The 14,160-nt window shown below is 43.3% G+C and overlaps 1 protein-coding gene across 1 annotated transcript in view; it reads left to right on the top strand.

Annotated features, from left to right (window-relative positions):
* RYR3 (ryanodine receptor 3) overlaps positions 1-14,160 on the top strand; it is a 507,628-nt gene that overhangs the window by 308,126 nt on the left and 185,342 nt on the right. Inside the window, exons 21-27 of the mRNA XM_055316631.1 lie at positions 3,771-3,875; positions 5,383-5,486; positions 5,757-5,840; positions 7,729-7,888; positions 9,226-9,373; positions 10,228-10,433; positions 11,013-11,187. Coding sequence (XP_055172606.1) covers positions 3,771-3,875; positions 5,383-5,486; positions 5,757-5,840; positions 7,729-7,888; positions 9,226-9,373; positions 10,228-10,433; positions 11,013-11,187 — 982 coding nt within the window. The remainder of the gene's footprint in view (positions 1-3,770; positions 3,876-5,382; positions 5,487-5,756; positions 5,841-7,728; positions 7,889-9,225; positions 9,374-10,227; positions 10,434-11,012; positions 11,188-14,160) is intronic.

The raw sequence follows: 14,160 nt of genomic DNA, 5'->3' as shown, positions 1-14,160 counted from the left end.
AATAGCAGCTTTCAGTATTTCCTCCATACCAGTGCTCCTCAAGTCACTATTCTAAATGTTAGAGAAAATCAGTGACAAAGAGCCTTGTCTCTGAGGCACGTCGAGTTAATAGTTTGTAGGAATATAGCTCTTTTGACCTGTAGAAGGTCTCCAGCATGTTACTACCCCGTGATAGTCATGTGACCCTATTGCATTCAGTTCCGCGAGCATATTGCTGAATTTGCTTCCTACCTCCTGCAGCTAATTATCGTGAATTCGCTTAGAATGGAAAAGCAGCATTGCCCTGCCTGCTTCACAGACCCTGGTGCAGCACCTTGAAAGAAGTTGGCATTAAGAAGGTTGATAGGAAACTGGGGAGGCATTTTTGAGCCAGAGACAATCCTGGGAATCAGATCCTCTGGTTCATGTGTATCCTAGACAGGAAGCTCGAGGGCCAAAAAACTAAACCAGTTTCCACAGGGACGCAAGGCCACAAAGTGCCCAAGTCAGGGGAAAGCATGAGCCTGATACCTACTCCTCTGTACCATCCCTCACTAATCAGAAATGAGGGTTAGGATAGGCCTTCTAGAAGTGGGCCTCAAGAAAATGAGGGGAACTTTTGATGAGGGAGGGAAGGAAGGCTTGACCAAAGAGTGGGAAGAGCACCTAAACCTGCAGAACTGAAGACTGGAAAATCCAAGATCTCAGAGAAATCAACAAGCCAGAAAAACCTTTGAGGTCTGGACCCAAAGTCGAATCTGTGGTGGACCCTGGAACTAGGGAGCTGTCCCCAGGGAATCGAATGATAGGGAAGTTCTTGTTGGAAAGGTGCAGCTTATTTTGGATGATGCCTTCTAATTTTTTAGTGTCTACCATTCTCTGAAATTATTGTCAGAGGAGAAGTTAAATATGTACAGAGTCCATTCCATCCTCCCCCAAGCACAGTAACCAATTTGCAGATGAAGTATTGCTGGCTAGATCCAGCAATACGTAGGCACTTCCCGTTCTCAGGGCTTGAAGGACCCCAGCCCCTAGCTACACACTGGGAAGGAGGAGCCCAGCCCCAGATACCCCACAGCAGTTAGCAAGCCAGTGTACTCTGCCCTAGGCAGTCACTGATTGAGGTCACTGAAATTATGGTTAGGGGCTCTTCATGGAGGACTCTTTAGCATATTTTCTCCTTTTAGTGAAGCATGTGGTTCCTCCTACATGCAAATCCTCTAATTTGTGATCACTTAAGAAGCACTTAGTTTAAAAATTACCTTGGTTGGGGCACCTGGGTGGTTCGGTGAGTTAAGTGCTGCCTTCAGCTCAGGTCATGGTCACAGGGTCCTGCGATCGAGGACCCATCAGGCTCCTTGCTCAGCAGGGAGTGTGCTTCTTCCTCTGGCTCTCCCTGTCATGCTCACTAGCAGGCACACTTTCTCCCGTGCTCTCACTCTCTCTCAAATCTTTAAAAAAATTATCTTTACCAATAAACTCCAGATACAATTATAATTTGTTTGCTAATAATTTTCCCATTTTGCTCTTTAGTGAAACGTCATGCCACTTACTAACTTTGACTCTTGAGTGATTAGATTAAGTTGATTTTTTTAATGTCCTTAATTGAAGGGCAGATAGTGATTATAACACATAGTTTAAATACATTGCTGTTTTTCTCCGTGATCTCCTTATATACCTCACTGAACCTCACTGACTTGATATGCCTTTTTTTCTTTTTTCTTTTTTGAAAAAAAAAAAAAAAGTCTCCGGGAGCTACCCCCTTCAAAAAAAAAAAATCAGGATTTCTGTATTAGTGGAAGCACTAATAACCTTTGTAATAGAGTGAGAAATACAGGGACCAGGCAGGTGATGCAGAAATGAAGTAGGTCAAGTGCACAGGCCCTCCAGCTGAGAGTTGCTAGGCAAAAGTGTGGATCTGGTGTTAGTGATCTTCCAAGGAATCAAAACAAACTAGAAATCTAGATTTTCTATATAGAATCTCCCATTTCCTAAAAGTTGTCAATGAATAAACATGAGAATAGTTATTATTATTATTATTGCAGCAGGAGTAGTAGTAAATTTTTTTAAATAGGATTAAGGAAAGGAGGAGCAACTTGGGCCCCCAGGGTGTGACCTCTATGGGAGAGACACCAGCAGAGTGCCCCCGAAACACAGAGAAACTGTCCCTGAAGGTAATTGGGGAAGATTTCTCTTAGGAAAGTTGAGCTAAATTTGAGCTGAATTTAGAAGGATGGATATTGAAGGTGTTTGGATTAAAACCAGAGCTGGACAGCAGTGAAAGCAGTAAGAGCAGATTTCACTTAGGAGCTAAGTAAACAGGGGAAGAAGAACTCCTGCATAGAGCCGGGCTCAGTTCTGAAGACAGCAAGAACAAGTAGGGATTTAGAGCCCAGGAGAGCAAGTTGGGGAGGTGAGGGGAGTCCCTGAAAGGGAAATTATGAAGAGAAGTGTTTGGGGTTGGGATGGATTCTTGCTAAATTGACCTCACAGGATTCTATCTGAAGGCAGGACAGAGTGATCTGATATCACCTGGGGGATCATGGGGGTGGAGGAAATTTGATCAGACACAGAGGTAGGCAGAGGAGTGATCAGATATCAAGGGTGGTGGATTCTCACCAAACTGATTTAGCAGGATCCTTTCTACAACTGGGGTCTTGGGAACAAGGCCCAAGGATAGAACCTAGCTGAAAAGGGGCTCAGAAGTTCCCATCTAGAGCCTGGTCTAGGAGACCATCCTTGTCATCTGCTCTATGGTATAGAGGGGTGTGTATATGTGTGTGTGTGTGTGTGTGTGTGTGTGTATGTATTATGTGTATCGGGGGATTAGTAAGGGTGAAGTTGCAAGTGCAAAGACACAGAACTGTGACAAGTGTGATCTTTTGTGAGAATTTCAAGAAGGTTGGAAAGGATGTGTTGGGAGGACCATGGTGGAAGAACTGAAGGAGGACACTATATACTTGGTTAACATCTAGTTTTGTGTCTTAGGAGTTCAAGAGACACTTGGAAACACCCAGGAGAGTGCTTTGATGTGATTTTGTTGTAGACTCATCACTCTGGGCACAGTGTGGAGAGTAGATTGGTAGGGAGTTGAGACCAACTGTGAGGCTCTTGCCATGATCCAAGGAGAAGATAATGAGGTTGAGTGATTAGTAGAGGAGGCCCTTCAGAAAGAGGCTTCGAAAATCAACATGATCAATTCTGTGATTGATTTGATGGTAGTGGATGGTGGAAGGGCAAGTAATGCCAAGAAGGAAGATACCAGGTTGACTTCAGGCTTGAAGCAACGGTGGGCCGTTCAATAAAAAGGAAAAGTAAAAACAGGAAGAGAAAAGTTTCTGAAGGAAAGAAATGAATTCAGTTTTGAATAGCATGTTGGGTTTCTTTTGGTGAGAAAATCCTGCAGGCAGTTGGAATTGTAGGTCTGACTATAAGGAGAGACTGTGGCTGGTGAGATCTCCCAAGGAAAGAGCATGGACGGAGGGAGGGTAGGTCCAGGGAAGCATTCACATGTGAAGAACACACAGCACAAGTATCTACAAAGGAACCTGAGGAGAGATGGGCAAAGAGGAAGCCCAGAGAGGAAGGAGTTTCTGGAAGCATCTGGGTCAAACTGGATGGACTGGCACCGGATAGTCCTTCCTGGAGAGAAGGAACCCTTGGAAGCAGCCCTTCCTGGGGGATGTGTAGTGAATTCAACTGTGACACCTTATCCATATAGGTTTTTAGGATAGATTTCAATACAATAATTCTTGTGCTGCTGATTTCATACTTGTTCCTTTTCCTTTTAGGTGGTTTTGCCACCTCACCTAGAAAAGATCCGAGACAGACTGGCTGAAAACATCCACGAGCTTTGGGGAATGAATAAAATAGAGCTTGGCTGGACTTTTGGCAAGGTTTGTGTTCCAGTGGCCAGGCTGGGACAGAGGGTTGAATGGGTTACCTGGGAGGGTTCTTGAAAGAATCCAGTGAGTGAGGGAACCACATGAGCCCAAACTGTCTCCTCCTTACTGCCTCCTGGATAGCTATTCCTCCAAGCCTTGCTCAGTGGTCTAAGTGTGGTCAAGGGTGCTGCGGAGGCACCTCCCCTCTCACTTGGAAATGGTTTCCTTTATTCGGGGAAGATAGAGCACGGTGGCTCCTCAGCATCTCCATCAGACGCTCACTTCTCCTTTCCCCTTCAAGAAGAGCTGTCCTCTCCACATGAGAGGCAAAAAGAGGCTGATTCATTGTTTTGAATCAGAATTTGTTTGAAACAGTGTTCAGATGATCGCTAAGATTAATAGACACTCCGAGGAGGTTACAGAATCTCTTGCACTAGAAAGGATGTAAATTGACTTTGTTCTGTGATTTGTATAAAGTCACATCTGAAAGCACAAGGATAGGCGAGTTGTAGAGCTTCCTGTGACCCTGACACCCTCAAATTATGCACATTCCAGCTTAGTTACTGAAAGAGGCCCTGCACTCTAACACTTTCTGTATTGATAGAGCTACCATGAAAGATTCACCTTCTGTGTGACCGCCTCTATGCCTTCATGATGCCATAGACCTCTCCTTTGGGGAACTACTCACAACTGCAATATAGCATTTATTATTATGATTATTTTATTACTGGTCTCTACCCCATTCTTTATGGGCCTGGGACTGTCCCAGCTCACCGTTGAACTCCTCATGCCTGAATCAATAATGACCACAGAGCAGACACTTGACAAATGTTTGTTGAGTGAATGCATTAATTAATTAATGTCTGGATGTGTATGGTCCAATACAATAGTCATGAGCCACAAGAGACTACTGAGCACTAGAAATGTAACTAGTCTGAATTGAAATGTGCTACAATTATACAATACACTGGATTTTGAAGACCTGCTATGCAAAACTAATATAGAATGTCTCAAATTATTTCTTATACTAATGACTTATTAAAATGAAAATATTTCATATATGGGTTAAATGAAATGCATTAAAATGAATTGCACCTGTTTATTTTTGTGCTTCTCATGTGGCTACTAGAAAATTTGAAATTACAAATGTGGCCTTTGGACACATTCCATAGTACCTTTATGTCCTGAAGAATGCTACCCCACAGTAGCATTGTGGTTTCATGAATTTGGGACAGGCAGCCACATGGCTACCATGTGGAAAGTTCTCTGCGAGAGTATGTTCTGAATGCAGACACTTGAGTAGAAACGAATCCATAGAGCACAAATCACTGGCAACTTGGGGTCTGTGTGTATCTTTTACTAGGGGGTTGATCCTCTGTTTGCCTATCAGCAAATAACTGTCTTTGTTGTGCCTGATACAGATTGCCTGGGCCATGTTTCAAAGTGTGTGCTTTCTGTTTTCCAGGGCAGTGCCAGTTGCCAAAACTTAAATTATATTTGTCCTTATGTTGTCACCTAGATACGGGATGACAATAAAAGACAACACCCCTGTCTTGTGGAGTTTTCAAAGCTGCCTGAAACTGAGAAGAATTATAACCTACAAATGTCAACTGAAACCTTAAAGTGAGTGTTTAATTGAAGTGAATGTGGAATAAACACTGAGTGGGTGATTTAATTCCTTAGAACTATACTGCAAAGGTATATATATCTCTTGCCTTGAAAACATGATGCATTCTGATAAATGAGCGGGAGTGGTGATTATTCATGCCACAGAAGGATTTAGCAGAGTAAGTAACACGTCCACCATTGTTTCTTATCAACTCAGATACAGGTTAGGGTCTTTGCTGTCCTGTATCAAGTTGACCTTTGTCCTCTCCCTCTGTCACATTGCAGAACCCTCCTGGCCCTTGGGTGCCACATCGCTCATGTTAATCCAGCTGCTGAGGAGGACCTCAAGAAGGTCAAATTGCCCAAAAAGTAAGTGATTTTTTTTCAAGATTTATTTATTTAATCATGAGAACAGAGAGAGACAGAGAGACAGAGAGGCAGAGATACAGGCAGAGGGAGAAGCAGGCTCCGTGCAGGGAGCCCAACATGGGACTCAATCCTGGGTCTCCAGGATCACACCCTGGGCTGAAGGCAGCAGTAAACCGCTGAGCCACCCGGGCTGCCCCAAGTGATTTTTTTAATGATCGAAGATTTTCATGCTTCAGTCTGAGTTTTTTTTTTTTTTAACTGGGACGATAGGAGGCCCCTGCACAAAGGCAGGTGATGGTCCCAGATACTTGCTAGCCGCAGTCGAGGATGGTCCTTCCAGTTAAATCCCACACAGAGGTCTGCTGAAGTACAAGTGTTTTCACTTGTAAGCCTCAAAAAGAGGCTTTCCCTCTTTTTGCTCCTTCAGCTAGGACCTGTGCTACTATTTTTAGCTCTAAGCCAGGAGATGTAGCACTCAGATGGATACACAGCCTTTGGTCTATAAGAATAGCAGTTGCCATAGGAGCATGAAAAATGGTCAGTAGCCATAGCAAAGATTTACTCCTCCGGCGTTGGGCCAGCCTGGTAAGTCCTCTGTGGAAATGATTGTCTCAGCCCCTAAACCTGCCTGCATCCTATTCTCCCTGTCACCTGTACATTCGTGGAGAGGCACACACATGTTCTCACACACTCAGGTGCACACTCACTGGCACATCAACTGGCTCGCTCACTTGCTGACCCCCCCACACACCAACCTTGGGTACACGCGCATTCACATACAGGCATGGCAATTACTTACGAGCCAAGGCAGTGCCAGCTTTAATCAAATGCTTATCTTCCTCTTCCCTGTTAAACTCCCAAGCTGCCAAGTGCCATTCTCAGAGGCAACTCCAGATGCTGAGAGCGGCACGTCCAAGAAGTAGCAGGTAGGGGGGCAAACTGCTGACCAGGCTGCTGGGGTCAGTGCTCAGCAGTCAACATATGTTGTTGCCCACGTGGGGGCTGTTGAGGATGCCCAAGATCCAACATCCCAAGAAGATGGATGATAGGCAGTATTTAATGCCTGCAGCAGACCCTGCATCTTATGCTGCTTGGCAGTTCCTGTGTAGTGAAAGCCCTGGTCTACAAGCCATCATGTTCAGGTTCTGGCTCTCATCTGGGCACTCCTTGGCCCTGGGTCCATGGGTGCCTCCAGGTACACATTCCCACATAGCTATGATCGGCTACTTGCCTGAGAGCCACTCCACAGTGTGGTCCTCTCCATTCATGCAGTGTATCTATCCAGGCTCATACTCAGCTTTGTCCCATCTTCACATTATCTGTCAAATTATCTACCCAATTACAGACATTTGAGGCTGTGGCTCCCGAGCTGAACAGGTGAAGGTCACCTCAAGCTCACAGATTCTCCGACGTGGTGGTGATTTTCTTTTTTAGCACCCAAAGTAAAGGTTTAACTTTCTGAGACTGAATGCTCATTCTCTACTGACTTATAAGAAACCATTTGGCTCAAGGTCCTGTCCTTGCCATGCTGCTGGTTGGAATCTTTTCTGTTTTTTGTTTTTGTTTTTTTCTTTTCTGTTTTTGAAATGAGTTGGAGGAGCTGAACATAATTCCACAGCACCCAAATGTGCTCCTCATTTGTCAGGCACACAAATAGTTTTCTTAGAAATAAAGCTGGACGGCACTGACCATCCACTTTGTCCAACAGTCAGGAGGTGGATTAGGGGTTTCATCTAAGGACTTGAAAGAGAGCTGAGCTATCCATTCTGCCAGGAAGTAGAACCTGAGATGGTAGCCTTATTTTTTATGGTATTCTTACCACGTGCTAAGATCTGGAATGTGAGAGTCGTAGAGATCTGTTCAAATATATATATATTTTTACTTCTAGCTATATGATGTCCAACGGCTATAAACCAGCCCCTTTGGACTTGTCTGATGTGAAGCTGTTACCGCCTCAAGAAATTTTAGTAGATAAGCTTGCAGAAAACGCACATAACGTTTGGGCCAAAGACAGAATAAAGCAAGGATGGACCTATGGCATCCAACAGGTAAGAAGTACTGGATCAAGCCTCTGGAAAATCTAGGAGATGTGGTAATCCATCAAAATGCCATTTTGCATTTTGCTTTGGTGGGTATTTGATTGGAAGATGGAAGCTGCCCTTGCACTCTATCCCTCATGCTTCAGTGCACTCATTATTTATGGAATCTGGGGATTGCATGGAATTTGTAATGGTCACATTGACATTAACTCTAGGCATAATTCCAATTTTGCAGAAGTGGATTGGCTTACCTTTCCTTTGTTAGTTGGTTCACTGGCAATCGTGTTTCCTTGTGTGTGCTCACTGGCTGCATCCTTGTTCCCTGTCTTGCTGTTTGCATTCCAGAGAGCTAAGCTTTCATGCCACTCTCCAAGGCCAGGGGAAGTCTTCTACAAATCAACATCATAGTTCAGCAGTGTTTCTGGGATGGTCCCAGGTACCTACCACTGAATATGAAAAGGAGAGGGACAAACCAGCCTTCCAGGAAGCCTGTAACCCTTACTTTAGCCCATTGGGCCAGGATTCCTGGGCAGTTCTTGGCTTGCACAGGAGACAGCCAAGACCAGGGCTCAGCAAGGAATTAGGTGGAGTTTAGAACCAACCCATCTCTCCTCAAAATATTTCCTCATCTCCTTAAGTGCCTGGGGAAGTTCAGGGATAGTTGTGTGTACCCATGTTTGTTCATGCCTGAGCCTCTAACTCTGCCCATGTCTGGAAACCAAGAAGACCACAACTATGGAAACCATGATGGGAAGGGGGATTCAGAACAGCATGTCAGGCATATTCCTTGATGATGACTCACCACTGAGGTCATCACCATTGTTTTCTTACTCCTCCCCAGGGAACTGAGGAGGACTCTAATACAAGTGAGTGCCTACTACAATGAAATGGACTCACTGTGGCTCTGCCACCTTTCCTGATGTGAACACAGATGTTTCTCTCCATTGTTTCTCTGTTAAGAGATTGTTGTGAGGTGACTGTAACAATTGAAATCATGGCATGATCTTCCACAGGGGAATAGTTACGTAAATCCTCATCTGCCTTGCCTTGGGAATAGAGGTTTCTAACCAATTTCATGACACTTCACTTTATTCACAGGCTGGCATTATTAAAATGTGTTTTTTAATGCTAGCTTTGAACATTAGCAAAAACTCTCCATTTGTATTCATTTAATCCTGAAGAGGAGTTGTAAATGAGTATATTGCTAAATATCAAGACGCTGGGGGAAGAGCTGGTAGGCTGCTATGAGGAAGCCAGAATTGTAGCTGGGAATATGTAAGTGGGACAAGCCTTTTGTAAAGATGAAATGTATTTCCTCAGAACCTCTTTTCTCTGGTTTCACATAGGATTTGAAGAACAAAAGAAATCCCCGGCTGGTGCCATATGCATTACTGGATGAGCGTACCAAGAAGTCCAACAGGGACAGCCTTCGTGAAGCTGTTCGCACGTTTATTGGTTATGGCTATAACATTGAGCCATCTGACCAAGAACTAGGTAATGAGTTGAGATTGTTTATTCTGGTCCCAGTTGACTAAATCAGTCCTCTTCTGCAGAAATGCTGACTGAATAAATCTGACATGTACTATTAGAAATGATATTGGTACCAAAGACCACTAAAGTAAATGGTGTATTTTAACAAGTGAGGGGAGGAGGGAGGAGAACCATGTTTAAACTCTATGATAAGTTTCTGTGGTGAGCACTTCTGTGCCCCAGTCGCATGAGGAATAAGTGATCCTCTGGCATAACTGAGCTTTTTGGGATATTTGGTCATAAATCCAAGTTACCTCTTCTTTATCAAACATGTGAATATCAGCTTACTTTGGGGCCAGGGTGTCTTATCTCTAAATTTAGTTCTAGCACTGATGAAAAAATCACCAGCCCATAATTGATGAACATGTCATTGTTATCCCATACCCAAGGAGAACTATAGGCAAATTAGGGCAGTATTACAAGTGATTTAAGAGGATAGATTTGGCATAAGACAGACCCGGGTTCAAATCCCTACTCCAGTTTACTGGCTCTGTGACCTTGAACAAGTAAACCTTTCTGAGCCTTAATTTTTTCATCTGTAAATTTTTCATCACTGACCTCATAGGGTTGTTACTAGATATAGTAGTTTCTAAAGGATCTACTGCAAAGTAATCGCTCAGTGAATGTTAGCTTATATTCTGATTATGATATGGGGATAATGGTGATTCTTATATTATGAACAAAATACCATGTTGGGTAGTGGGAAGACTTTGTCAGTCTTTGTTGTGAAATTCTTTTGAGGAATGCTACCTAATTATTAAAGGCCTGTGTTCTGTATTTATCTCCTGCACCCTCTGTTCTTTTCATTTTCACAACAGCTGACCCAGCTGTGGAGAAAGTCAGCATAGACAAGATTCGATTTTTCCGGGTAGAGCGGTCTTATGCAGTAAGATCTGGAAAGTGGTATTTTGAGTTTGAGGTGGTGACAGGAGGAGACATGCGCGTCGGCTGGGCCAGGCCAGGCTGTCGGCCTGACATTGAGCTGGGGGCCGATGACCAAGCCTTTGTGTTTGAAGGCAGCAGGGTAAGTCTGGATAGTGTCCACATGCCCTCAGTCCATGTTTCCCTTCTCCAGACATTTCCCTGAAATTGGAAGTACTAAATGTCTGGATCGCTAGCTTCAAAGTGAGTCGCCACCACCATTGCTAATTTAGATCATTGAATGGTCATTGCTAGTGATTATTGCTTTGTTCTTTGCTCTGATAAAGGGAGGGCTATGTGTCCCCATCCTTTATATAAGCTCCATATCTACCCTGTACTTGAGCCCATTGCCTCCACTCCAGAGGAGGTTCACAGAACAGACTGTAGCCAGTTTGTAAAGAAATCTTACCACTTTGTTCCAGAGGGAGTTTGCTTGCTGTTATAGCTGACTAGGTGTTAGGAGACTCTGGCTACTTTTTCTGATGAGCCTCTGTAAGTCGGTTTCATTTATTTGTAAGATAGATCATTCCTTCCTGTGAATTGTCCCTGCTAGAGAGATGAGTACCTTGTAGAAATCAGGTACCAGTACCAGTTAGGAGAAATTCCTCATGCAGTCATTTATTCAACTGCATGGGGCTTTTAGGACCTCTAGTTATCTAAGCTCTGGGGCCTTGTTTCCTAGGGCCAGCGTTGGCATCAAGGCAGTGGGTATTTTGGACGTACATGGCAGCCAGGAGATGTGGTTGGATGTATGATTAACCTGGATGATGCTTCAATGATCTTCACACTGAATGGGGAGCTGCTGATCACCAACAAAGGCTCTGAACTTGCCTTCGCTGATTATGAGATTGAGAATGGTAAATCTGCCACCTTCCCCACCCTCATTCCAGCTCTATGAGTTGAGGGAAAACCCAAGGAGAGCTGGGTGAATTCATCTACCTCCTTATTTAGGATGAACCATCTTTTGCATATTTGAAGTCCTGATGGTAAAGACTAGCCCATGTACTATCATTTTTGAAAAGTCAAGACAAATAATGGCGATGGTTGGTACGTGCAGCATAAATATAAGTTCTGAACTTCCAGATGGATTAAGAAGCTCTCCTCTGATTCCCTTACGCTGTGCCTTGGTGTATTACAGTTTCCCAGTATTACAGAAGAAATGCTAATTGTATCTGGACTTACACCCCTGGGAGAATAGAAAAGTCAGTGAATTAAAGAATTATCCTTTTATTCTCATTTGAAATGTCAGTTTGCATATTTGTGTAATTGAACTTGATGCTTTGATGAAAACCACTGAAACACAAAAGTTCGACTTAGCTGTTCCCTTGAATGAAATATAATTTATTTTGAAATTCAAACTTGCTATGAAACCCAAGTACAGTTGTACTCATTAAAGGCCCTGAATAGACAGACGGTAGTCAAGGCAGTGCCTTCAGCTACACAAAGGAGCAGTCAGCGCTTCTCATTTCCTGTATGCGTAACTACGTTATGTCCAAACGTGTTTGGCCGCATATAGGAGAAGGAGCACTGGCCTGTGAGTCAGCTGACTTGCTCCTGATAAGCTTTGTGGCTCCTAGACAGCCTTGGCTTGACCTCTCTGGGCTTCACTTTCTTCATCTATACCAGAAAATTGGAAGACAGACCATATAAGTTCAATGGCAATGACTTAATACCCACTGTATTTTGATGCTGTTCCATTCTCTTTTTAATTATAGATGATGATGGGGTGAAATAGTTAAGAAGGCAAGAGGCTGCTCTGGGTCAGGTGACCTGGGCTTTCCCCTAGCTACTGCCCTCTCCATCTGTGACATCTTGGGTTGACTTTATTTAACATCTTCTCCCCCTCTGTAAATGAGGAGGGCTCCTGTTAGCTCTAGATTTCTGAAACCCTGTAAGATGAAACTACTTTCACCTATAAAGATAAAACTACATAGCAAGAGCAGCAGAAATATGTGTAACTGTGTGTATAATAACATGAATATTCTTTATTTAGAGAGTTTTTTACTTTATAATAATGACTTTCATGCTTTTTATGGACACCCATTATCTGTACCTGAACATACTTGAAGAGAACTTTAAAGGTTTTTCGAAGACCCACACATATGGGGAAATAGAAAGGTTGCAAGTCAACATCTTTTCCTAGAAAGACAAGATGACTAAAGCCAGATGGGGTAATATTTGAATGTCTTCTGTAAAGGTTTAAAATCAAGGATTTAAAGAATTAATCCTTGTTGTGGACACCTGTGGGAAACATGTTGCCAGCAGAATGACTTCTATGCCGTCCAGAGGCAAAGCAGAGGAAATGTGTATGTAGGTAGGAGGATAGTGTAGCAAAGCCACCTAACACTGCTCTTAGGAAACTGTCATCTGCTGAGTACCCACCACATGCATTGTTCCTCTCTTGAGGCCAGGAGGAAAAGGAAGAACTAGAAGATTTAGGCTCTTCCCCAAGGAAAGTAGCTCCCTAAAGTAAAAAGATTCCGAAGATCGGGGACCTTCTCCTGGCTCTGCCGTCTATGAACCAGGGGGGGTTACAGGAGGTTACTTATCTCTGAGGTAAGGAAGAGATAAGAATCTTGTCTGTTGTGCAGAATTATGAGAACTTGGTAAAGTCCAAAGCCTTGCTACTCAAAGTGTGGTCCACTTGTGAGAAGTGCAGGATCTCAGGCCCCCATGCTAGACCTAGTGAGCTCCAGACTGCTGACACCACTCCAGTGGTCTGCATGCACATTAAAGCATGAGAAGCAGTGGTTTGAAGTATATATTAATGCAAACAACAGCAGTGGTCAGGGGGTCATTTTCTTGTTTTAAAATACAAGAAATACATTTTCTTGTTTTAAAATACATACCCCATAAATATGCAAAGATAACTCCTAACACAAAGGAGCAGGTTAGAAGTGACAAATGACGAATACAGAATGGAAATTCTATGAATATAGGCTTGGAACTGAATGTGAAAGAGAGAATCTGAGAGGTCCACCTCTAAGGAGCAAGGTATTCCCATCTAGAGATCTAACTACAGTAATAATTATAGTATATGAGTAGTATGAGTAATAGTGTGGAATTGAGGAAATGCAGGAAAGGGCAGAAGAGATTGGAAGACTTTTGTATGGAATTTATGGAAGACAAAGCTGTTAAGATTAGAGAAGGTGCAGGTGACAGCCTCGAATACCAGGACTCAGTCTTTTCATTCAAGAAATTTGTGTTGTCTAACTTGGGCCAAGCACCCTTGGACTTCACTCCCCAAGGCATGGGTTTGAGCAGAGGAACACTATCAAGAAGAGGGATGTTTTACAATAACCCTGCTTTTCGAGGATCATCTGTGTTGTAATGAAAGAAATGCCTCCTAGACCTTTTGTCTACAGGGATGCTGTCTGACCTTCAGAATAACAAAGTGTATTATTAGTGAGCTGTTTTATAATAGAATTGTGCCATATTTCATTAAATATTATGCTGTAATATTGTGTTACACTTTAATAATACAGAGACGAGATAGTTGGAAGTCCCTTTCAGTTCTCTGGTGGATCAGGAGTCTGTAGAAGGACACTTGAGAGGAAGTAGGCATATACCACTCTTTGATGACAACAGTCCTGTAGCATCTCTCTGCTCTCTGCTCTCTCATAGTGTCTCTCTGGTAGAAAGAGGAAGCAGTCCTTGCCTTGAGCTGTTATGAGAAAGCATCTGTTGAAAACAGAGCATTTTGTATGTGGTAGCCCCCCAGAAAACAGAATCTCCTATGTGCGTTTCTTCTGGTTGCCAGCATGCCTTGATTTGGACCATTGCCCTAATAGGAGTTGTGCTGATGGGAAGTTTCTAGTCCTTTGAGGGAA

The sequence above is a fragment of the Nyctereutes procyonoides genome, unplaced genomic scaffold (assembly GCF_905146905.1).
Source record: "Nyctereutes procyonoides isolate TBG_1078 unplaced genomic scaffold, NYPRO_anot_genome, whole genome shotgun sequence".
Classification (NCBI taxonomy): Eukaryota; Metazoa; Chordata; class Mammalia; order Carnivora; family Canidae; genus Nyctereutes; species Nyctereutes procyonoides.
This window is presented reverse-complemented; position numbering and strand designations above follow the sequence as displayed.